The sequence below is a fragment of the Rhea americana genome, unplaced genomic scaffold (assembly GCF_003343005.1).
Source record: "Rhea americana isolate MKP2758 unplaced genomic scaffold, rheAme1 scaffold_33, whole genome shotgun sequence".
Lineage (NCBI taxonomy): Eukaryota > Metazoa > Chordata > Aves > Rheiformes > Rheidae > Rhea > Rhea americana.
In genome coordinates this window covers 6,532,758-6,558,202 of record NW_028186457.1, presented here as the reverse complement: position 1 = coordinate 6,558,202, position 25,445 = coordinate 6,532,758, and the positions used below count along the sequence as shown (strand labels likewise).

Sequence of the window (25,445 nt, the reverse complement as noted above, 5' to 3'; positions counted from 1 at the left end):
GCTGAGAAGCTACCCATGGGAAGCTGAGCACTACCGATTTACCTCATTCTCATAATATAAAGAAAATCACCACAGGCCAGATTGCAAACGCCGGAGTATTACTAGGTGGCCCTGTTCCCTAGACAGTCCTGTTCTTAGCAGAAGAACTAATCTAAGTACCAAGTCCAAACATGAAACGAGTCCTTCTTGACTGTGCAATGCCATACAGGATGGCACACAGGCTGGTAGTGCCACTGCTGGGCCACAGACAAGGAGGGAAGGGTGTGCTCACCTGACACAAAGGCCACTTTCTCCTTTAGTATAGGAAGGACATCAGCAGCTTTTAAGCCATCATTTCGAAAAGAACCTGYAAAACAGAGGAAAAGAGGAAAGCCAAATTAGAAGAGAGTGTGTCCTACTTCCATATTTCTCAAAATCAGACTATAGAAGGTTTAAAAGTCACATAAAAGCACCACAAGCGGGAATCTAATGGCTGATACACAAATAGCATTAGCATCGCTAGAGATGTGTTTGCAAAAAGAAGACACAGAGAATCAACTCATCCTACTTTATCTTTCAGAAATTCTTCAAGGTTAATAAATTTCCCACCAAGGAACTAGATTTAACTTCTCTGCTGTTTTATAGATCATATTGTTGGGCTTGCACAGGTTGCACAGAGTGGCAGGAGCCTTCTCCCTTCACCTTTTGAACACAGTCGAGGTAAAATTGCAGCAGGGGGTATTACTGCACACACACACACTCATTTAGTGTGGCCCCTTGAGACAGATTTGCACAGGGGCAGGTTAGAGAAGAGCTTTCCCCTCCTCCCCATGTCTGCTCCACGCAGCGCAGCTCGAGATGGACACATTCAAGGTGGGGAGCACACGCAAAGGAAACACGCATTTCTTATGAGCCAGCCAAAGCTTCTCCCTGCGTGAGGAGTGGTTTGAAGCCTCGATGCAGCCTCATGTAATTCATGCTGTTTGATTAAATGGTAGATAGACTTGGACAGGCCATTTGCCTTGTCCTGCAGTGCCAAATGATTTCATTCCTCCTGAAAGTTTACCAAAGAAATCCCTGATTTTTACTCTCTTGAAAGCCTAAGGAAAAGAACTGCCTACTGTTTAAGCCACTAAAAGCATCCCTCCCTTTTACAAAAGACCAAAAGTAATGGATCGCCAGACTACAGGCCAGTCCGCTATTCCATCAATGCTATTAAAAAACAAAAGGTGGGTTTGAAGGACATCTTTGCTGTTGCTCTGAAAAACAAAGCATCCTTCAGTGGGGAATGAACACCCACCATGACAAGATGGCTTCAATATGGCCTTAGAGCTATCGCAGCGATAGGCTCATCAAAGATCACAGCACACTAGAAACYCAGCATTTTTACTTCTTGCCTTTCACAGGCAGGCAGCAATCAGCATTCATCTGAGACAGTACAAGGGCAAGAGAGTCCTCTCACTCAAGTAGTTTTCTCGACTGGCTAGAACTGAGGCATCATCACCGCAGCCATCAYGCTTTCCTTGCTGAACACAGTAGATGAAGCCTCATTATCTGCGATTGAAAGTGGTAGTGGGAAAAAAAGTCCTGTTATATATTATCACGGATTTCTTGCATTGTGCAGTCTACAAAGCTGTAAGGTCTTGATCCATGTAGACATACAGAAACTGCCAGGATGGAGACTGCAACAGCAATTTCTACCAGCAGTTGAACTTGCATACTACAAGTACTATTATTATGGCTGAATTACTCTTGATAGTAACTGAGGTAGCATTTTAAATTCACAGTCAGCCTGTGCAATAAGACTATCCTGTATGTGCAAATATGTCCCCCCACTGGCGACAACAGCTGCACCTACAAAAGTCTGTCACGTTCCTGCCTTTGAAAAAGCTGCCATCGTATCAAGTGCTCAGCCCGAGCATCAGGTGCTCTTTGTTGGCTGTTTTTGTTAGCCAGAGACGGCGGCTTGGTCTGTCCTACCCTCATTCTCCAGTTAGTCAGAGCTGCCCTCCAAGTCACACTCGGACCTTGGGGCCACCCTTTTGGAAACCCCTGTCTGTGCTCACATGCTCTCAGGTCTTCACCTCTGCAACGCRCAGCGGGACGAGAAAGGGTACCGGCTGAGCCTACGCTCCCAAAAAGCGGCACGCGGAGGAGCGAGCTAAGGTATCGCAAGGCTGTGTTATACATGCAAGGTTATACGTGGCRTTAGCCTTGCTGACACTGGTGGGGTTTATTTTTGGGAGGTGAGCATATGCTGCTTCCCAAAACAAAGCCAAACGGAAGGCGTTCGTGAACCCACACCCTCTGGGCTTTGAGCTCAGTGGAAAGGGGGTTTCAGCAGAGATGGAGGGAGCCAGAGAGCAGAGAAGAAACCAGTAAAACTGCAATTTAAACAGGCATTGGAGCACGGTCCTGAGAGATTCCTAAAGAGTCCTTCTGTGTGGGAAAAGTGTTTTGGGACCAAGGAAACTAGTCCYGTTGCTGAATTTCTGGGTTCAAGTAAGCAGGACTTTGTGCACTCTGCATTAAAGATTTATGACTTTGCTATCAACCTATCCTTTTAACCAAATAACCTCTCAGACACTAGAATTTGGCTAGCTCTCAYGCAGAAGGCAAGAGCCGCTTAGTCACAGGCAACATTCTGAAATTTAAGCAGCTYTGTATATAACCATCTCATCCAACCATGAGGCAAATCAGAGCAACCAATGCACTAGACACATCATGATGGCTCCAAGACACTGAGAATACTGGGCCAAATTCCCCCAGCTGTGAGATCATCTGTGTCAATAAAAGTTGAGTTTTGGCCAAGGTTTGTTAAATCCTTCAGGGAAACAGCGAAGTCAATTCTCAGGCATTTAATTGTGCAGCAGGGATTACACCACTGAATTCTTTAACGAGATTTTTTACTAAAATCAGTGGGTGCAGTATTTGGCTATCACATACAACAGAGACTTCTTAGCAAAAGGCATTCGTAGCCCACYATACTGAGGTCTCGGGGCAACTTCAGACATTCTCCCACAAGGACTGCATCTCATAGGCCCGTGATGGAGCTATCCTCACTGTGCACAGGAGAAGCAAGGTTAGGCATAAATGGGGACTGTACTGCCAGCAGGTGTGTTTTCGCCTTTCTGACTATCCCTCAGAAAAGGTCAGCCGTGCACCAAAATAATGAAAGAAGTTGAAAACCATGAGCCAGTCCTCTCAAGAGCTACAAAACCTCCCTCCCTGCCTCTAGTGCAATTTAAATCACRAGATACGTTCCACCCTTTCCCTTGATCCAGCTCCTAGGAGTTGTCCTATCCTTCAAACTGACCTTCAGTGACAGAAAGGGAKGAGGGAGAAAACTCCTAAAGGCAGCTAAGTGCCTAAAGGACTGCCCCAGCTCTGGGTGATATATGTGCTATTGCCACTCTCTGGCCTCAAGCCCATCATCTGGTATGCAGCTACTGGAGCTAAGCCCATCTGCCTCCAGGAGCCAAAATAAACCCTACCTCCACACTCCCAGGAGCTCTGTCAACAGCTGGGGAGATTCCTGGTGGTCCCTTGTGGGCACCTCTCATTTCTGAAATGCAACATCGTGATGCTTTGTGTGTTTACATTTGGCTCTACATTTTCTGTTATATTTGTGAATATTTGCCTAGGACTTTGCTATTGCTGTTTTGGGAGGGTTTCTTTTTGTTGTTGTTGTTGTTGTTGTTGTTCTGTTGTGGGAATCTCTGCTCTATGCCCATACCCTGTGCTGTAATGACTGGGCCAGTCCCAATGAGAGGCAGGTGCCACAGACATGAGCTACCAACAAGGTACCAACCAACCAGACATGAGCTACCAACAAGGCCATGCCCACTCCCTTCGGAGGTCAGCCTAGCTTCTGATAAAAACCTTGTGTTAGCAGCTAGATTTCAGAGCATGCTGTCATGCCATCCATGTTTTCCAGTAAGTGCTAGGCGAAAGGTTACACAGATATAAATAGGAAAAACAGTGACTATAAGAAGGGCTCCAAAAGCGACAGCAAACTAGTCTCCAGGAGTGCCCAGTGCAGCAATGATGCAGTCCTCAGTTCATAAGTTATTATAAACACATCCCTGACAATTCTGGTTTTCATCCTTACCCCCAGATGTTTCCAATACATTTGTTTCACATGTTTGTTTGCGTGTTGGATCAAAAGCCACGTCTGCAGAGCACCATCTCATTTTTGTTGCAGAGCACTGGGTGTACAACCATGCAACAAGTTCGTTCTTACACACTTTGCATCTTGCCCCACAACTCTTTCTTATCCTTGTAAGGATGGAGCAGAGAAGGACAGACGGACAAGCAAAGGGCAGGCTGAACACCAGGCCATCCTGCACATTGTCTGTGGACTAGTTTGCTGGTTCACCGTAGTCATAAGCATGGGACTACACAACAGTACTTCTCTTGCTATTCTACCTGCAAGTCATGTGCTGCAAAGAAGCTTAAGCATTGTTATCCCCTCCATCAAACGAGAAAACAAGGGCCCAGATAACTAAGTCACCTCGCAACCCCTCACAGCTTTGCACTGTCCTAGGTTAGCGTGCTATCCACGTAGCGGGGACAGTGTGGTTCTACAAAAAGCTATTACTCCCGTGACACAAGAAGAAAACACACCATGCCTGCAGGARTAGCTGACAGAAGAACATATTCTTACAAACTTGGAAACACTGAAGAATTAAAAATGTGGATCCTCAGCATGGTCATTTTTCAGGGCACATGAGTATTGCAAAACACAGCCCTTCTCCCAGCAGAGATTCCTTGCATGGCACAACCAACTCACACGTTTAGATGAGGCGCTCTACTGAGAAGCCAGCTAGGTGAGATGGGAAGCTTAAGGCATGTTTCCAAATAAAATGCAGCAAACTTGAAATTAATAAAAGAAAATCCTTTCTTCCACACAAACGCAACACACTGACCTATGGAACTCTCTGCTGCAGGATACGGCCACTAGCCACTCCCGTGGGTTCCAGGACGGGCTAGAGATTTATACAGACAATGCACATCTTCRGCGAACAGTAAAAATTAATAAAATAAACAAGAGTTTTGGAAAGGACATAAACCACAGGCTTTGGAGTGAAAGCTAAACTCTAACTGTTGGAGAAAAAAAATAAATTACCCCTGGAGACATCCCTGCAGGCTTTAGGACTCCTTTCTCTGAAGCAGAGGGCAATGGCCTCTGTTGGAGACACTGTTTTGGGCAAGACAGACCTGTGGTCTGATCCAGAGTGGCTGTTCCTAGAAATGCTTTAGCTCTGATCTGAACAATGCAGCATGCTTTTGGCTTCAAATAAAGATCAGCTGCTGAAAATATGGAAATGCTTTCTATACTGAGAAAAGTATGCGTGGGCAAGAAGAAGGCCTCCTGTCAAAGCGCTGCATGGGGCTTAATCACTTGGCTCCCTATGTCCTTAGCAAGAGTTGTTCATCTGAAGTCCCGTGCAATGTTTCAGGAAAGTGAGCCCACATTCTAATAGTTCTCGAAACAGATTTAACTATTTAAAATCTTTGGCATTAAGTTTCTTTAACCAAGCACAATTGAACTGCTGGGCTAAACCCACCCCTGGAGTCGAGGAGGCAATCCGGTCCATACTATTTCTCTCTTTTTTTTTTTTTTCCTATAGTACTGGCCTTCTCCTTCCCCCTGTCCCTCCCAGCCCCTGCCAGATTTTCRGAGTGGTTTTCTACCGTGTTCATCATAACCTATTTGCCTTCCTACCTTTTTGTTTTGTTCATCAAAGCCTTAGTTGGGGGCTTGGGGGGGGGCTGTGTTATGRTAGCATCTTGGCTTTCTACAATGCACAAGCAGAACAGAAGGGACATCCGACATGAGCAGACAAAGGCAGAACAAAAGATACTCTATTATTTCCATTGCACCCTTTGCAAACTGGGACATACAGAGATTGACTTGTCCAGGGTCAGAGAGAAAGTTTGTGCAGAACTAAAAAAGGGGCCCTCATTCTCTGAATGCTTCACCAACGCATTTCGCACGCACCCATCCCTTTGTTTGCTGAGAGAGTATCACCCTCTCATTTTTTCTCTTGATTCTTTTGGCTTCTCCTTATCCTTCTCTCTCCATTATTCTTTCTTTCTGCATTTTTGTCTCAAATATTTACTTGCCGTGGGTTTTAAATCCYTTTTAACTCCTTCCTTTCTTTCTCGTCCTCTATTGTCTGTCCCTGCAGAGCGGTGAGCTCAGCACGCTGCGTTCGATTGCTCCAAGCTCTACGGGCCGCGAAGGGGGGCTCAGACGAGGCCTTTGCCGCTGGGATTTGCCTGGCTAAGGCTCATTGGTGCAGAGGTAGAGAGGCCACGGTATGGCACAAACATTTTGCTGAATAGAAGCAACATGTGCTGAGGACTAGTACTTTAGCACCATCTGGCAGAGCTAAACGGGCCGGGCCCCCCCCCGACCCCGCACCTGCTGAGCGCTCCTCTGCAGACGACAGGCTGGTCCCCGATGCAAAGGGCGAGCTCGGCGGCGCCCCGCGAGCCTCCCCCGCCTGCCTTTGCCACCGCCGGGGGCGGAAGAGAAGGGACTGACCTAGTGCGGGAAGGAAGAGGCAGACAACTCAGCTGAGCTGGCTCTAAAGGCAGCACCAGCTAGCAAGAACACCAGATTAATCTGTAAAAATCATTATCAAATATTATTGAAGAATCACTCAGAGCTAAAGCTAATCCCTGGGACCGCAGTAGTGGTGGCTTTCCTGCTATATAACTGAAGACCCACACTGCGTTTAAGCTTGTGGTTAAACTCTACCTATTTCAGCACGTGTAAGCGTAACAARCACAGGATTATAGACAAATAGGTATGAAGATCATGTGCCTACCAGGTATCTGATGGAGGATCCAACTCCAGATCTGCTATGAATCTGATCTCTAGTACCTCCGCTAGTCTTGTACAGAGTAAATGTTTTTATGCCACCAAATCAGTGCCAGTGTATGGACTGACACACAGACCCATGCCTCAGCCTCACTTTCCAGGTGACCTCTTTAAAAGTCACAAGAACCATGGAAACCAAATTGATGGTCTGCACAGAAGACAAATACCTCTGGACAACATGTCAAACACTTTATCCCAGCTGAGACAAAGGTTATATTCATTACATAGTTGCATTTATTCTAAAATAAAAGGATAAATGTCATTTTTTTCTGTAATACTTAGACTCAGTCCAAGAATAATATTATTTTCTCTATTTTTCCTCATTCCATCCTTCCTTCTATTATTTACACCCCACTAGTGCTTGCTGGAACATCCTTCTGGTCACAGCTTTTAGGTAACAATACTACCAGSTTCATCAGCCTCAAAGTTTAGCAAGCGCTTGTCTGAGATCCAGCAGCTCTTTCAGCCCTTCCGTACCGGAAGGTCGGCCTCTCCGATTGCCCGCTGCCGGACTCCTCGCAGAGGGCCAGCCGCGGTGAACGCAGCCCCGTCCCCGCGCTGCGCTCCCTGGTCCGTGACGCCGGGATCTGGCGGCGTCAGGGTTTGGGGAACTTGCTAATTGCCGCGATTGTTATTCCTTCCACGAGGCGCTCGGCAGCCCGGAGCCTCACGGCGCAGCCTGCGAACGTCCGCACATCTGAACGGCAGCCTCAGCTTGAAAGCGAGCCAAAGCGCAGCACGGCTTCACGAGCGATCCAGCCGCCTGCATCGAGCCGGCAGCTTCGTTAGCCTCGGCGCGCACGCGGCCTCTAGCAGGCTACGCTCAGCACCTGAGGTGGGAAACGTCGCACCCCGTGCGTCCCACCGCGGGCAGCAGCCAGGCGTCGTCTCTTCGTACGCGGTACGACAGGACGCCAGGCGTGAGAAGGACGCCGAATCAACGCGCGGTCTGTGCCGAGGGCTCTGCCTCATCTCCATCCGYGGGGGACTTCATTCCTTTCATTCAAACAAACGCTAACGGAGATGCTAAGAGAACGCGGTGACCGTGAGTCAWTTTTTTCTGAATTTCCTTTCTATTTTCATCAGGACTTTAGAATCCGGCTGAGATCTTTCAGTTCCTCTGCTTAGAGAAATAATTAGACATTATAGGTAGCCCCGTGGATAGCACATCTGACTGTTAGTCAAAAGACTTGGCTCCACTTGTGCTTCTGCATCTAAATTGCTGCGTGATCCTGAACAAGCTGTTTTAACTGCTCCAGATCTTGGTTTTCCTCTCTACAGAATGGGAATAATGACTGCCCACATTACTAAAGCATATTCAGATCCGCAGACCTCAAAAGCACCTTACAAACATGAATTAATTTTGCCTCATAAAAACCCTTCTGAGGCAGGGCGCTGCTGCAGTCAGCTTTTACAGACAGGCAAAGCAAGGCACTGACAGTGGAAAAGATTCGCTTCAGTGAAGGCAGAAAGGACTTTTCGAGGAGGAAGGGGCAACGTTAAGATGTTTGGAAAAATACAAATCATTGACACAAAACYTTGTGTTTTATTTTTCAGGTCTGCAGGGGATGGGACGGACCTGCTGCCCCAGAGAGAAATGAGCATATTCAGCACCTTGAGCTTTCAGTCGTGAAGCCCCTTCCTCCGGCAGCTTGTGCTGCACTTCRGTAACTGCCCAGATGCAACAGTCTTCTACAGCATTAATAAAGAGCTACAAGCCACTTGCAACCCAAAGTAGTATTTTAAGGATGGCCACGGTTTCCCGCAAGCATGAATATTTTCTTTTCATTTCACTCCCCGCTCAATTACATTTGGATTCCTTAGGGAAACAGTCCTTAGAACTTTATAAACCCATAAGAAGTTTCAGCCTGCTCAYAGATTTCTGTAGGAAGGATGCAAGTCCGCTATGAAATCCTATWGGCTTGGCACACAGGAGCTCATCTTCTCTTAAATTCTGTAGGTTAGAATAATTTCCTTAAAGTGGCATCAGTTTGATCGATGGGCTTTTTCCAAAAACTGYAGCAGGGCATCAGGCAGCCCCATAACTTATCAGGTAGTGAGACTAGGGCACCCACCAGTCTCAGGTCCTAGAGGTCCCCAGCCACCAGCAACTTCTCTGGGACAATAAAATAAAATAAAAATAAAATAAAATCATCTAATTATGTACAACATTCAGGAGGCACTTTGTTGAAACATCAGCCTTACAAAAGAACCATATGCCGGCGCCTCAAGTGTGCTTTGCAAACATCTGCCTCTCGGGGGGATTTCACGCCAGACAGTAAGAAAGCAACTTTAATTAGAGGCCAATTGAGATCCTTGTCTCAAGGCCTGTGCCTTCCCTAAAAAGCAAAAAATCCCCCACAAACAAAGCAACTGTATTTGCCCCCACATTTAAAAACAATCTGTACCTTTTCTCTTGCACTGCAGAACACTCTTTCATTTCTCTGACAAGGTTTAACGCGCCCTGTCCTAACGCATGCGCGTGCGGACAAAGCTCCCCTTGCCTCAAAGAGGATCACTGCCAGGGAGGCAAGGYTGAGCCTAGGGGGGCAGGGTGGATTTTAAGCTAATCATCCTTGATTTTGGTTCACGTAACAGTCACAAACTAACGTCTCACTATTAATTAGGTTTACTTTTCCCTCCGTCCCACCTCACCTCATTTCAAATCCCATCTGATCAGATACATCTCATTTGCTCATCCCCTTTGGTCCCTCTTTTCTTTCCGCTTGGGCTTATGCTTGCATTTCATGGGCCGACACTTCCCCCGTGGTGTCATTCTGTGGAGCTGATTTAATTTAAAAAACAAAAAATAAAACTAAACGTAAAGAAAGCCCAAAACTGCAACTTAAAGGGGCAGAAGTCCTGGCTGAGAAGCCCAACTCCCAGCCTCATGAGGAGTCTCCCCCTCCCAGGCAACTGCTTGCATGAATTCCCCAGGTAAGGACAAATGACGATCCACATCCTGAGCCCTTGAAATTGYGCAGGCAAGGAGAAACCCTCCCTGAAGGGTGCACAGATGAGCAGCGGGGGGTGGCGGGGATTGCAGGCGCCGTCCCACCCGGCAAGGAGCTCGCAGCTCTCTGGGCCCCGCTAAACGCCAAACTACAAAGCAGCAGCGGCTCCTCCAAGAGACAGCAAGGAAACTCCTATCAGCGATCAGCTCACCATCCCGGGCTGCGTCCTAAATCTGCCCCAAACCAGGGCAAACRTTTTACGTACATCAGCAGCAAGGGGAGGACAAGACACTCCCAAGACTAAATAATTTATCTGCCTCTCTCACGTATTCTGACATTTTTGACACACATTAAACTTTAACGCAAATCATTTTACGGATGGCTGGGCCACGCCAGCCAAGGCATAATCTTGTGCCTCCCCAGCTGCCCCTCGCGCCCGCATCTGGCCCCCGTCGCGGAGCGCGGCCGAAGCACCGAGGGGGCCGCGGCGAGCTCCGTGCACAGATCCCAGCGAGGCCTCACCCCGCTGCTGTCAAATTCGCAGACCCGCTGTTTTGTTAATTAGCCAACACGAGATGCTGTGAATCATTTTTGGAAAGCAAATTACCCTCCTGGTTTCTAAAAGCAGCCTAGCCCTGGCTTCTTTTTTTAAAAAAWTTTTATTAATTTTCTTTCTCCCAATATATAAATGCCAATTAAATTACTGCCTGCCTCTGATGTTAGCCTACTCCTTTTTTTCAGACGCTTGCTAACATCAGTACAGCCCCCTCATACCCAAATCTCTTTAGCACGCGAGTATAAATGTTTATAGCCCTCAGACTTACTGCTGTAGGAAGCCTGACATTTTTGTGGTAACAACCTGCAATGTTATTGTCAAGTTGAATAGAAAAGGATCACCAGTGCGCTGAAAATGCAGCTTTCCTTCAGTTTGCTTCAATAAAGGACACATACAAAGAGATGACCAGGATTAAAACTAACCTCGCTAACTGTCTGGATCTCCTCCTGGACAAGCAGCCCTTAAATTTACTGAAATTATTCTCAGCAGAAGGCAGAGTTGCACAAAGCCACCAGGCAGCCTTCAGAGACAGGGGATACGCGTTTAACCTCGTCTCACGTAGCCTATTAGGCTGCGAGACTGGGTGCCAGTTTCCAGAAACACGTTCTTCATCCCAAACACGCTTTTTGTTAGGGAAGGGGCTAAAATATATCTAACCAGATTATTGCCTAAACTCAGTAAATTGGCTTCTCTTCACTAAGGGGGAGCTCAAGGCTGCACAAATAACTGGCTACAGGTTAATGAAATCTGACTGCTCTCCAGAGGGTGCAAGCTGTTGCTGCGCAGATCCTTGACAGCTGGACTCAAATGACCATCTAACTCATCTCTAAAACACAGCAAAATAATTTGGGGCCCTTCTTTCTAACCCACTACTCTAACCAGCACTGCCAGGCTGCAAACGCAGAAGCCACAGACCTGATATTGTCTCCTCATTTTTGCAACAGAGCTGATAGAAATGCTATATACTGGAAATGATTTTTTTAACTTCTCCTCAGATTGCTTTATCAAATCCTCCTCCCACACACATCTTCCCTTCTTATAAAGGGATTTTACTGGTTGGTGTTTCCCTTGATTTCAGTTTCATAAGGCAGCATGCTCTGCAAAAGCTGGCAATTCTGGGAGGAGGAAACTGTCACAYACAAAGGGTTGATACTAGTCCACAAAGTTCATTAGAAAGGTCTCCTAAAGAAAGCAAAGTGTGATACTTTGATCGTAGCTCTGACTTACTGCATCCTGTGATTTTTTACACAGTATCTTGCTAGAGGCAGCCGCTGAGCCTTGTCTGAATACAATGTAGAGCAGCAGGCCCTAGTCTAAGTGCAGCTAAGTCAACCAAAATACCCTTATTACCTTCAGTAAGTTAGAGACGAGGGGAAAAGGTAACTCCTCCTTTCCTCCCCCTCTCCTACTGCAGGTGAAATTTCGCTCCTCCAGCTGCACCAGTTTTAATAACCAATTTTTGCCCAGCTAGGAATCCATCTTCTATTCAGATTATATGCTAAGGGTCCCTGCCCTCCAACACAAGCATGCACCCACAGGCGCCTTTTCATATTTCAATTCTAACCTTGCTGATGAAAGGACAGACTTGTCAATGTTTCTGGCCTACAACTCAGCCCCGGGTTTTCATGACCTTTTCCTGCAAATTCCACCTCAACTGCCAAAATGACTTGTCCATTATGTAAGTCATTCAATAACTCTTAGGCACTACCATGCTAATACCCTTTGAATTAGCGACAATTCACAGGCAGAAGTCAATAAAACGTTAGGAACAATTGAAAAACAAAAGTGGCAAATTAACCGCACAAAGGAAAAGAAAGAAAAGCACTGATATTTTTCTGCCTGCTTCCAAAGCAAAGGCAGAATGAAAGACGAGCTCAAGAGAACAGATTCATCATGCTTTGGCTTCATTATTATAATAATTAATTTATATTAGCAGGTGCACATTAACAAGACATGTTTCCACCCCTCTGCCACCACCAGCTGGTGCAACATGCACACGTCAGTCACAGGAAATCGAAGCTGTGCTGATGCCCTCTCCATCCAAATTGCATCTGCGTCCTGCCCTGATGGAGCTTTGTCTGGAGGGTTCAGCCAATATTGCTGGCACTAGCGCTGTGCAAGCATGTTGCCTCCTGGCCAGAAGTCCTCAAAATGGCCAGAGCCAACTGTGGTTGGAGAGTGCCAAACCGGCCACAGCATGTCTCCTGTTTGCTGGCAACTGCATGACAGCAGAGTACAGATCTCATGGACTGTCCTGCCACTGACTGGACCACCTTTGGCCAGGGCTTGTACTGGCTGCACAAGAGCGATGCAGTTGAGGAAGAAGGGCTGGTGGTGGGGGGAGAGGTTGTCTTCATCTCCTGGCCCACCTYAGCCTGCAGGAAGGCCAGTCCCAGCCCCAGTCCTTGCTGGCCCAGGGGTGGACAACTACCATCTCCACAGCCACTGAAGGTTCACAAAAGCCAGAAGAGACAAGAGAAGGGCAAAGAAAGAGCCCTGCTCMTTCAGGACAGCAAAAGGAGGACCTGACCCATCTCCCAAAAGGGCTGCAATGCCGGTTTCAGCTGCAGTCAGCACTTGGGATATGATAATACTTGGTTCACCACGCTCCACTCCATCCTCCTTTGGTGCCAATACCTAGAGATTTACTACAGAGCCTGTGTGCTCTCTCATCCCCTCCACTCCACTCCCCTTCTCATTCTGGTCTGGGGACACATATGCTGGATTTACCACATCTCAGTCCCGCAGTATGAGAAGCAGCAAGAATATAGGGTCAGAGAGAAGCACCCATTCAAACACTGACTGAAGCTATTTATACAGCACTCCACGGCCAAGGATCCTCACATACGCAGACAGAAAGCAGACCCTACTTAACCACACGGGGAAGCAACATGCCAGAAGTTGTTATTGCGGAAGAGACTTAAGTTAAGAAGGTAAGATAGCTACCTTAGCTGATGTAGCAAAGGGGGATTTCAGGCAGGACYCACATGTGCTGGAAAGCTGGCTAGAACTTTCCAACCAGAACTCCTGTTCCTAAGGAAAGTGCCCTGGGATCATTCATGAACCCACCTACCTGTGTTTTACATCTCATCCAGTGGGTCCCAACATAGAAACTGGCCCAGGGCCCACTAGCAGAGTTCAGGGATATTACCTGAAACTGAGCGAGCCAGAAGGAAGCACATTTGCAAGTCACGGGTGATGCCTCCTGAACCAACCAGATTTTTCTTGATCCTCTTGGCAATGCCTGCTTAAAATTTGTGATCTGATGAAAATGCAGCCCTTGAAAATACGTCTACCATCTCTACCAGTTTCTGGCAAGCATATTAAATGTCACAATATCCATTTATAGCAAGGCAATATATTAACTCCAGAAAGTTGAGATACATGAGACTGACTACTCATGACAGCTACAGGATAAAGCAATCATGATGTGCATGTGAACAAATAATGCCTATTGAAATATTCTGGAAAGAAATTCACTATGCTGGAGAAAGGACAAAATTCAGTTTTCCAAGTGATATATTTATGGGCTTTAATGATATAGACAAACAATCCTCTCATGGCCATGAAATGTTTCTTTKGAAATGTTTTGTGAACTCACACACAAAGAGGGGAGAAAAGGAGATAATAATCTCTTCTTCTCCTGTACTAAAGAGCTACAGTACTAAGCATACTGCCTGCTATAAGACTACTGACAATTAAGAATGTGTCACTCTGAGCAGTATCACTGTTTGCACATATCTAATCCATCCACTACCATCATTTTCAGCCTGCACAACACAGCCATGCACAAAAAACCTACATTATGGGAATAAATATCCATTGAAGCCAAAGTGACAAGTCAGCTGAGCACATAAATTGCTCAGATTCTACCCTAGGACAAGAATAATTATCTTTCCAAATCCACTTTAAACCCCTCAGTAAAGAATACTTTCCTAAGAGGTCAAGCCTTGATGATAGCTAATACTTTTAAATGAACCTTTATTATTGCCTGAACACAAAGAGCTATTTTAATGCATCACATTAGAAGAATGCATTCTCCAGAACTGAGTCTGCCTACATTTGTACAGATCATCTCATAAGTGTTCTGTAAGTCATATGACTTTGTGGCTTTGAAAGATTACACTTTGATGTTCAATGGACAGATGTCCACATTAAAAAAAAAAGAAAGAAAAGAAAAAGAAAAAAAGAAAAGGGGGGGGGGGAGAGTCCAAGCTCTGCTCCGCTAGAATTAACTGACAAAACAGCAGTGAGCAAAACAGCAGTGAGCATGTGGGTGACTAAATAAACAATAGCAACTGAGCTACCTTCTCGCTCCTACACTTTGAAACAGTTTTTACCAATAGTAGAGCTACAAAAAGGCTGGTAAGGTGAGGAGCCCTAACTCGCAGGGGAGTTCAGAAACATGGCTCTGCAACCACTTCCACTGCTGCTGGCTCAGGAGCATTTGCCACAGCTAGAGAAGAGGTACCTGGCAGAACAGCGTTATGGGAGGCTGTAACGCCAGTGAGTTCCTTCGGTGTCGACTGTTTGAGGGATGGTGTGTTGTAAGCTTACACTACCACTGTCACTGCTGTTCCAGGGATAAACAGAAGGCTTCTGTCATCAGTGTTTTCAATCCAGCACTTTTCACAAGCGCTGCTATTCAATCGTAATGATTGTTTTGTTCAGTGTGGTTCTACTCYGAAAACTGACTCCATAAAAATAGGATCATGGAGTTCATGTTTATTGCAGCTCAATGATTTCCAGATCAAATGCACTCAGTTTACAAGTAAAAAGATGTTTGATTTGTTTTTCTAAGTATCAGGTCTAAAAACCCATGCTGAGATCTTAAAGTTGAGTTGTCATCTTTCCGGCTTGTACAATTGCAAGAGGAACCAAAAAGAATACAGCTCGCCCACTCCCAGAGCTGCAATAGATTTCCAGCTTCAACAGACAAAAATGTAGACAATATTTTCAAACCCACTTATCTAATTCTATGCTTCAGGGTTCCAGAAAGCTAATATGATTTTTAAAAGCTGCTCCAAGGGTAAGTTGAAGTGACAAGACTTAAGTACCACTTAAAATTTTACTGCATATTTAGGTTTCTAAATAGCAAGTGCCTAACTTTAGGCATCCATTTTTCAAAACTGTTCTCCTTAATTTAGTCAGCAAATTAATCAGATTTGCATATGATTACACATAGATAGCTGATCATTCCAGTAGGAAGGTGCTATTTTTATATAGACGCTTCTYGGAGCTGAATTGCATGTTAAACTATAATTTATGAGTCCGCAAGCTGACTCATATATTCATATATTTCAAATACTAACTATTTAAAAGTTACTGCATTAGAGACATAGCCAACTTGCTGTACACAGACACATGCAAATATACGTAACTTAAGCATTCATCTAGATGTTGCAGGCCACATCAGCTAATATGAGACAGAGAGAGGGAGCCCCACTGATGGTTTTTTGTAGCATTTGAAAGTTCAGCTCCAGAGTGAAGAACAAAATGCAGTAAGTACAAGAGAAAGCTTGCACTAAGGAGAAAGAAAGGCAGTATCATCAATACCTTATTGGATCCCAGGTTCTGGTTACCACCGGTCAAGTGTACGCTCTACCCAGGTGCTGCTTCACAGACCTCAGGATTATGGCTGCCTTGAGCCTCAGAAAGGATTTGGAGGAGCACCAGCTAACCGCTTTACGGGAAACATGGGCTTTCCTGAGGGAAAAGCTAAGGAACGTTTGCCCCAACTAACTGCAATTGCCATGAAGCATTCCCCACAACACGCGACACAACTGTCTGTGCTGACCACCCCGTCTGGATCTGATCTTTGCCTCCTCCTGCCTTACACCTCTGGGAGATGATGTGAATGTCTGATGGCAACCAAAGAGATAACACAGAGGAGTTCACAGGAAAAGTGGGCTGAGAATAAAGGCTGGGAGCACTGCCAGTATTTGCAGATGTACTGAGTTAATCAGTCTGGAGGAACTTTCCAAACTGTTAGCCAGTTTTGCACACCCGGCCTTTCCGTGCTGGTTTCACAAGCTGGAGGTGCCTCTTTGCAAGRGTAGACCTGCCAGACCAACTTACAGCAAGCCTTATACCATTACTGTGTGCCCTCCTCATATCCTGTCCCCTTCCAACAACAACAAACAAGGGTGTTTAATTAAATCTAAATGTTATCACTTTCAGTTAAGTGTAAAATTGTTGATTTGGRAAGTGCTCATCTGGTTTCCATCACTAAGGAACACTGTGGTCAATGTAACATCAGGCTGATTATGGCTGTTATGGTAGAGACGTACTTGTTTTCTAGTTCTATACTTTATTCAGGTGTAAAGCAAAGGAAAACGCAGCAGCAAATGCTAATTGTGCTGCTTAGCACACACTCATTCACAAGCAGCTCCTTTCAGGGCCCCTTCAATCACAGAGCTATTTAATGCCAGGCAATTGCCAATCCTTTCCACTCCACTCCAGTCAAGGTTTCATCCATGATGATGAAATCAGCCTGGCAATTTTAGAAACCTGTGGTTGAGCAACACAAGGTTGCTGCTCCATCAAACAAGCCATGGCTGGCTTGTCTTTACAAGCCACGGTGGGAACTCTGAAACAAATACAGCAAAAGGTATGACTGCTCATGGCTCACTGTCTTCCAGCTAATATTTTTCCAGCATGTAATCACAGCTTGTGCTGAGTCATCCTAATCTAAGGATGCAAATAAAAAATGAAATAAGAACTGGAATACAGTATTTCTACCTGCAGGCTTAGAGCTTGCTTTCTCTTAGGGTGCTTCAAGCAGAGACGGATGCCTTGAGAGCCAAGGGCTGGGGCGCCAGGCAGCCTCTTCAAGGCCTAATGACAAAGRCAGATGCTGGCAGCAGACCTTGACGCAGGAGACGGACAAAGTCATGAACAGCTGCCCTCGGAGAAGGAGGATGGTTTTGTCTGAGTGTAGGCAATGTCTTCCTGAAGAATAAAGTCTGCCCTGGAAAAGCTAATCCTTGTGAAAAGCTAATCTGTGGAAACGGTGTTGTTCCAAACCCCAGTCTCGTAGCAACAAGGTGGTCTCAAACAGCCCTGATTTTCATTATGATTGTGCTCATTACTGGAAAGGTCGAGTTTTGAAAAAACTAGCCAGTACAGCTGAGTTCACAACCTGCCAAACAACCTTGCTACCTGAAGGAGGATGTTAAGCAATAAAACGACACGGGCTGAAGGGAAAACAGAGCCTTCCCAATCACTGTTAGGTTTAGAATMCAGGTTAAATCCTGTTCATGGTAACGCTGCTGATAGGAGCAGCCCCATGCAGTTATAGGAGAACTGTAGATTTATCCTACCAAAATCATACTTTAGCTCCACATTACCATGACTTTCCTCAGTTTCTCTGTGAATTATTTTAACTCTTTATATGAAGAAACAGATCTGCCTTGCCACTTGCAGTGCAAAATGTTGCACAGTTATTGATTCAGAACTTGAATGCTTACTACTGAATTCTCAGCAAAAATATCATTGAATCGGAGTTTAGGATGAGTACCCTTCAGATATCYGGAGGCAAATGACTGATTTTTCTGGAAGATGTAATTACTCCAGACAACCAACAGAAATCCAGAAAACGCAGAGCTGAGTTAAATGTAAAAGCAAACCAAGACAGTTAAGGTAGGAAATTGATGTTAAGACAAACAAATTGTAGAGAGGCTTCAGGGATACTAGGAAACAAGCACACAGTTACAGATACTATGAAGAACTATTGCTAGCTGKAGATCAAATTGGTATTGAAAGCCCATTTCACTTTTTGTTCTTCTCTTATTGTATTATTTTAGGATAAGAAAAAGGAGATTGCTTATCTGCTAACAGTACTATGCAGGCATACTATGTTAATCTGGCAATAAAGCCATCATGGACAATTCCTTGGCTCAAAGCCTCAGYATGTACATCCTACGCAAAACTTGCTTATAAATTCATTTAGCCCAGGATACAGTTACTGCTTCACAATTACAGAATGTTTCTAATCTTTCATTTACCTGTTCTCCTGCAAAAATGAAAGAAACATGGTAGAGATCCCCAGACATCAGTGGTGGTCCCATTCCCTTTTCATTGMTCATAAAAGATAGCTCTCCAGAGACTAACAGTGATCCCACAGCTTACACTTGATTCCTCAGAAGGAAACTGTCTTCTCTTTCCTGGCCTAGCCCTCTCTGAAGTAACCTGTGTCACAGCAAAGCTAATAAAAGCTGCAGGTGGCCCAACATATAGGATTTTCTCTCAGTACTGCCCAGCTCTGTGCAGAGCTTTGCTGTGCCAGCTCTGCTCTCCAGGAAGCTCTCACATTTTCCTTGAAGGTCTCAAGATAAGGAATGGTAATGGTTATGGGGGTTAGCCTGAAACTTTTGCTCTTGAATTCTGGCCACAGACTTAATGTGTGATCAAACACAAATCTCTCACTCTTCCTGTATCTTGGTTCGTCCACATGTTGGGGATAGCAGTATTTGCTCACCCTCCGAGAGCCGGCTAAGAGCCTGGAAGCAGCATTCTGTCTTTTCACTGGCCAAGAAAATTTATTACCATCAGTCCTAAGTGGGCGTTTTCTCTGTACAGAATGCTCAAAGGGAAATARAAAAGCTGAAAGACAAGATGTAAAGCTGCTTTTAAAAGAAAGCATGCCCATCTCTGGAAAACTGAGAAAATAGTGAAGTGCCRCTTATTTAGCACTGCTGCCAAGTCTTGAGCAACTAGTCCACTGACTGCTTGAACTTTGCTGGATGTGAGCTAACTTCCGATCAGGCCTAATGGCAGAACATTTCCAGCATACTGTGCTTGCAGAAGGCTACACTGAGCTGGCCTCCTGGCCCTTCKGGAGCTGGGGAAAACCTTCAGCTGCACCCCACCATCCAGTCAATTATTAACTGAGTCACTGAGAACTAAGAGAGGAGAATACTGGGTTCAGAGAGAAAACCAGCTTGTCTGAGTCATCCTTGAGCTCTCAACATGAACATCCTTGAACGGGAACACTCGTTTCTCGGAGCAGCTGCTCCACRGAGAACGGCGCGCTTTGTGCCGTCTTGGCCTGAGGCAAGGTGCTTTTACAGGGGCTGCACTTGGAAGAGAGGCCATTTAAGGAGTATGAAAATAGTTGCCTTTAAATAAAGGGYACAGTGCTACTGTGACCCCTCATCTGAAGGGAGAAGTGCCCATGATTAACTTGGAGTCCATAGGCCCCAGCCAGCAGCGTTCAGCACTGTGCAAACACATCCAAAAAGCAAGTACAGCTTGCATTTGAGCTCTGCTCTTCCTTGATTCTGTGGGTGAAGAAACATGGCAGAGGAAAGCAAAGTAGCTCAGGAACTAAGGTCATGCACTGGGTTACTGCAGGCTCAGGATAAGCTCCTGAGTCCTTTCGCAGCGCCCTACGCAACGCACTGAACTGCCTCCCCTGACAAAAAGCAGAACTGAATCAGTCATTTGCTTATCCTCCGCACTGCAGATGTTTACAGGTGTTTTTACTAAACACTTTAAAAAGACACTTGTCCCAGGAGTCTATTTATACATTCTCAAACTTCTGAGCATTCAAACATTTCATTAGATCTAAAATTCCCACCACATCAAGTATCGACCTTCTGAAAGTAAAGAGTAATACTTTGAGTTATCTTGGTGGTAGAAGTAACATTTAAATGCAGAGTGGGTGTTAGCCCAGATCTCTTCCTCCTTAAGCCCTCCTTACATCTGACAACGACTGCACCAAATTTCAAAGCGATAATAGCTCTGAAAGTTGGCAGATTTGAAAATATAACATGAAACCACATACTTAATCACCTGGGTACTGGAGCATGTAATTTCTCTATCTACAAGCCTGAAAGCTGCCAACACAGTTGCAAAAAGGAGTTGTACTGTGGGGYGGCAAGTACAGGTCTGTTATAAAATGTTTTTTGCAGGTGAAACAAGAACACTTGGTTACAAAAACCATCACCTCCAACTTTTAAGACATATGCCCCAATTTTCTGTGATTTGCAGCGAAATGAGGTTGATGATATTGTCCTCAATAGGAAAAGCTACTCTTTAAAATCYGGCAATTGTTGGTCTCTGCTCAGGTGACTCAGAGGTGATACAGCATTGAAACCTAATTATGTCTTACATTTAAAGTGCTYGTCCCTAGGGCTGCGTGTGAGGCATTAAGTAGGGTATGGAGAGGAAGCTGGCAGGCAGCAATGTTCAAAGTGCAGCTAAAAACCAAAGATTGCTTCAGAAAAGAAAGARTCCCATTGCCCCCCAGTCAGTCAGAAAGAAAGGGTCAAATCTAGACCAAAACCAAAATTCCTAAAGACTCATTACTTGCACTATAGTTTCCCACTCTGAAATACTGAGCTTGACAGACTCCATGTTGGTAAGCCAGGTTAGTTAATCAACAACATGTCTACAGAAATTTAAAAGAAATTCAAACTGAAAATGGGAAAAAAACTGCAATGAGTAACAGAGAAACGTTATATGAAGATATTAATGACTAGATGATCTTCATCCTTCATCCTGCTTTCCAGTGAAGGGACACAGGACTTGTTCTAGCTGTTAGTCAAATCTATTCCTCCAGACAGGACAACTGGCCAAAATTTCAAATACATCTCCACAGCGGGTCTTGGCCACATGCTCTTCTGGCATAGATGACTGAATTCCAAGCCCTCTTTTAAGCCAAGACCAGCATTTTATTGTGAGAGGATGTGTGTTGAAAGCCAGTCATTAAGCTATAAAGAGACCTGCTCATCTGTGAGYTCTCCAGTCTGGAGAACTATCTGTTCATAGGAGGTTCCTGTTAAAGAATTTGTGTCATCTGGGAGATGATGCTTATCATTTCTTCAGACAGTATACTTTTCTATTCAAGGCATAGATACTCAGTATTGCTCCAAACCACAGTAAACCAACTACCCCATCCTTTAACCAAACTCCTATATTTAATGGAATATATTGGAATTTCCTAAAAGGACAAGACTCCGTGATACCTCAGAACTCGCAGGCCTTTCTAGTTGTAGCATATGTAAGTATAGCTGGGACGAAAGCAGCCAGTTAATACATAMAAATGGGAATGAGTCAAAAAGTGAGACAAGTAACACACATATGCTTTTTACTGGAAATATTATCATGCTAAACTGCACAATTAAAAGTCAAAAGAAGAAAATTTGAACATGCTACAAATTGAAAGAATTAATTTTTTATACAGAATTTATTTATCCTATYTTCTAAATAGTCAATAATCTGTTGCATATAAAACTGTAGGATGGTAACTGGAAACAGACTTTAGTCTCATGACAGGAAAGAAACTCTTATCAATRGCTTTTGCAGACCTCAGTCAAATAGTAGGGAAATTGGCAGTACCAGAAATTAATATACAAGATCATGATCTTAGAGAAGGATACAACGAACACATTTCTCTGTAACGAGTCCATACTGGGTTTTTGCTGTAAAGATAGCCCTGACTGAGATACCCAGCCATTTCCTGCGTTAGGCTTTGTCAGGATTCCTGGGAATGGTGTTGAGGAGACAATCCACATAATTTGCTCAGGAAACTAAAACAGAATCCAGCTTCCAAGCAAGTGAAAACAAGAGATTTTCTTGCGTCTCATGAGCTAAGCTAAAGACAATAACAGAGCACTATGTAACGTGACAGAAACCCATTTTCACCGCAATCCATTACTGCAGCTGAATCACTCAATTCAGCAAACTGCAGTGATCGTTCACCATTAATTGGGGCAAATTATGTTATAATTTATGACCTTTTTCCTTCATAATTACTTATAGAAGGAAATCGTGAGGAACTAACAATGAAGATGATAGGAAAAGGCTTCCGAGTCATTTTTGAACAAGAGTGTCCTTTCTTTCTCTTCCCYTTTCTCTCCACTTATGAACAGAAGAGTGAATTATCTGTTAGTTACTTGAGTCACTGTTTGTAGCTACACAGCAGTCCCCAAATCACAGGAAACGGAAACTTCACAGTACTTTGCCTCAGCTGACGTAATTCCAGCCTTGGTATACAATGGCCACCCTTTCTGTAGATGCCCGGAAAGGACCTACACAGCAACTGTATCAGAGATGTCCAACAAGCCAATGGACCTCCTAGAGTGATACTGGTTTCTGTAATGGAAAGCATCTAAAGCAAAATCAAACACACACACACACGAAAGAAAAAATAATGTAGCAAGGAGATCAGAAAATCAGGCCAAGGCCAAAGCATCACTTCAGATCTACGGCACCATGCACAGTATGYCGTGCACACACGGCCTGTGCTCTCTTCTTCCAGAAGGATGATTTAGACTCTTAATGAAATCCAAAAACTTTTTCAAACTAGAGCAATAACTGCTCCTTATTTTATATGCCCAGAAGAGAATATTTAACTTGGGCTCAAAGGCAATTTACAAAGAAAGAGAAAATCGAAAACCTCTAGCAATATAACTTCATAATCAATTATTCCTTTCATAWTCTATTATCTTTGTACATAGTTAGTTCTTTTTAGCTAAATCCCCAATGCTATTTTAAAGACTATAAGTTAGTGCCAGTTCAAATGACTGTTGTAAACTCATGCAGATGAGGAAGACATAATCCCAAACCCATACTTCCAATCCTTTATTTCCAGGATATCTTGCTCAAGTTATAATCTGCTTCTCTAGACACAAAACAGGCCTGACTGAACCATCTTTCCACAGTGATCACAAGACAGGGAATGGATTTGATAAGAACCGGCACATATTTGGCAGTACAACCTCATCAAACTTTTCCAGACAAGRCAACACACAAAATCTTGAAAAAAATCAGTATGCAATTTCTAACCCAAGCTGAAAATTCAGGATCAGTTTGCACTTGTTTTACACCTGTCACACATGGTTTTCTTAAACAGGAGGTATTTTTTGAAGAGGAAAGCTAAAGGAGCTGACATGAATAAAATAGCTTTGGTTCCAATCCTGCCTTCCTCTTTACCAGGTAATAAATCTTTTCTGAATTTTCCTGCAGTATACAAAGATAACTGGAAGCTAAGTAACACACTGCAAGCAAATATATTATTACAAGGCCAAATCAATATATAATCCATACATGAAATGCCCTCCAAAAGAGATCGGAAATCTTGACATGGAGTGATTACAGAGTCAGAAGCAGGGGGTAGCATGGAGCGTATAAATTAGTGAAGAATTTGGCCCTCCATTTATATTTTTGAAGATAACATGTCTTTAAATGAAAATGGAACAAGCTAGAGATTAGAGTGATAGGCTCTAATTACAGCTATTACTCAAGGAATAATACAAACCCATGTTAGTGCAAAGTGGAAAGATGCATTTCTACTTCAGTAGGTGTAAGTGGAGATGCAGAGAYGAATTTCAGAAACAACTCACGTGAGAATGTCTTCACTTCAAACAGCAGCAAAAGATACAGACAATTAAGCCAGCTGAAAGTGTGCTTCAGAAGAAAGAAGCTCAGCAGAGCTCCTGCCCTCCTTCTAGGCAAGARAAAGGATTCCCCCAGCCTGCCATGACTCTAGTTCCCAGGTGAGCCCCTCTAGAGCCAACTGTTGGGCAAATTGCYATTGGCAGCATTTTAGGAGGAGCTATAACCACAGAAGCTTCTCCACCATCCAAAAATTACTTCCTTTGAGCCTCTGTGTTCACTACAGGAGCCTGGATTTCAAGTGGAGATATTCACCTGTTTAGCATGTCTTGACAGAGGGGCAAAAAAGGAGAACCTGAGCAGCAGTGGCTGGATACTGCCCATACTGTTGCCATATGGCTTGAATATAGGTGAATGTGCACTTTGATCTGCCCCATGGCTCCCCCTTGACCACTATTAGCCATGTAGGCTTGGAACAGAGCTTCGAGAGAGGTGAGGTTAAGTTAGCCTGGTGTTCACAGATGTGTTTGCTTGGGTTAGAGAGAGGCACCCACCTCCTGCGCCCAACAACAATGAACAACCTTCCCTCTAYCAAATTTCTCACCGAAGTCAGGTGTCTGCAATTTGTTCTTGCCCATAGCAGCAGGCCAAAATTAACAAAAGGTGCAATTAAGCATTTTGCAGCTGTTTTGAAAGTCCAGGTCCCGTTAAAGCCAATAGGTGTTTTTGTCAAGCAGCTCCTGTTTCCATTAAAATCAATCTTTCAGCATGCCTAGGAAGTTCAAAAAGCACTTGGCTGTAAATCTCAAAGTTTTATCCAGACAATGATGTTAGTTGTTTCTGTGTGTCAGAAATGCTATGGAGTGACCTAACAGTTATTCCAAACAGGAGTTTTACTAGATCTCTTGTGTCAGTCTCAAAAGTGATGTGCGGAAATAATGTTCATTGTTATTAAAAAGGAAAGTCTGTTCCCAAAATAAGATGCGGCACACTCCATCATTTCTCTGCCAAGCTTTCCTGTGTACTTAATGACTCTACTAGGAAAAGAGATTAAAGAGAATTGTACAGATTGGATTATCGAACGACAAACTCTTTCAACCTGCAATTCTGAAAGCGTATCATTCTGCCGTCCCATCTGACATGTCAGCAACCAGAACATCAAATATATCCAGGACTCATTGAATCTACCAGCGGTGAGACTCAGGCTTTAGAGGGCAATTTGAGCTTTCTCTTACTGTTGAGCAAACTGGAGGGGAACTTCGTTATTAGGCAGAAACAGAAAACAGTACAGCTGGGCAGAACACAGCACAGTTGTGTCCTTTTCATTCACCCTGCTGAATGGACCGTCAGCAGCTCCCTCTGCGTCTCATGAATGCTAAAGTACTTGCTCACACTGGAGTCCTGTGCAGACTGCAGCGGTACCAGGCAGCCTCGTAATTCCCACCGCCGCAGGAGAAGCACAGCATTACCACCACCACCCCCCGTTAAGAAAAATTCCCCATCCTCCACATCTAAGAGTTTTTCTGCTCTCCACTTCCAGCTTCTCTTTCTGCATTGCTCAATATACATTTAACAGGTCTTTCTCCATATGGAAGCTGCCCAGTCCCGTTTCAGTGCTCTGCACTTTATCCCCCTCCTCCGCTGGGAAAAAAGGGATCACTTTAGGTGTCTCTTCAGGCAAATTTCTTTAGTGGCCTCTTATTCTGCTCCCCTCACTGACTTT

The 25,445-nt window shown here is 44.5% G+C and overlaps 1 protein-coding gene across 1 annotated transcript in view; it reads right to left on the bottom strand.

Annotated features, from left to right (window-relative positions):
* KALRN (kalirin RhoGEF kinase) overlaps positions 1–25,445 on the bottom strand; it is a 515,456-nt gene that overhangs the window by 352,611 nt on the left and 137,400 nt on the right. The window contains exon 2 of the mRNA XM_085311032.1: positions 272–346. Coding sequence (XP_085167158.1) covers positions 272–346 — 75 coding nt within the window. The remainder of the gene's footprint in view (positions 1–271; positions 347–25,445) is intronic.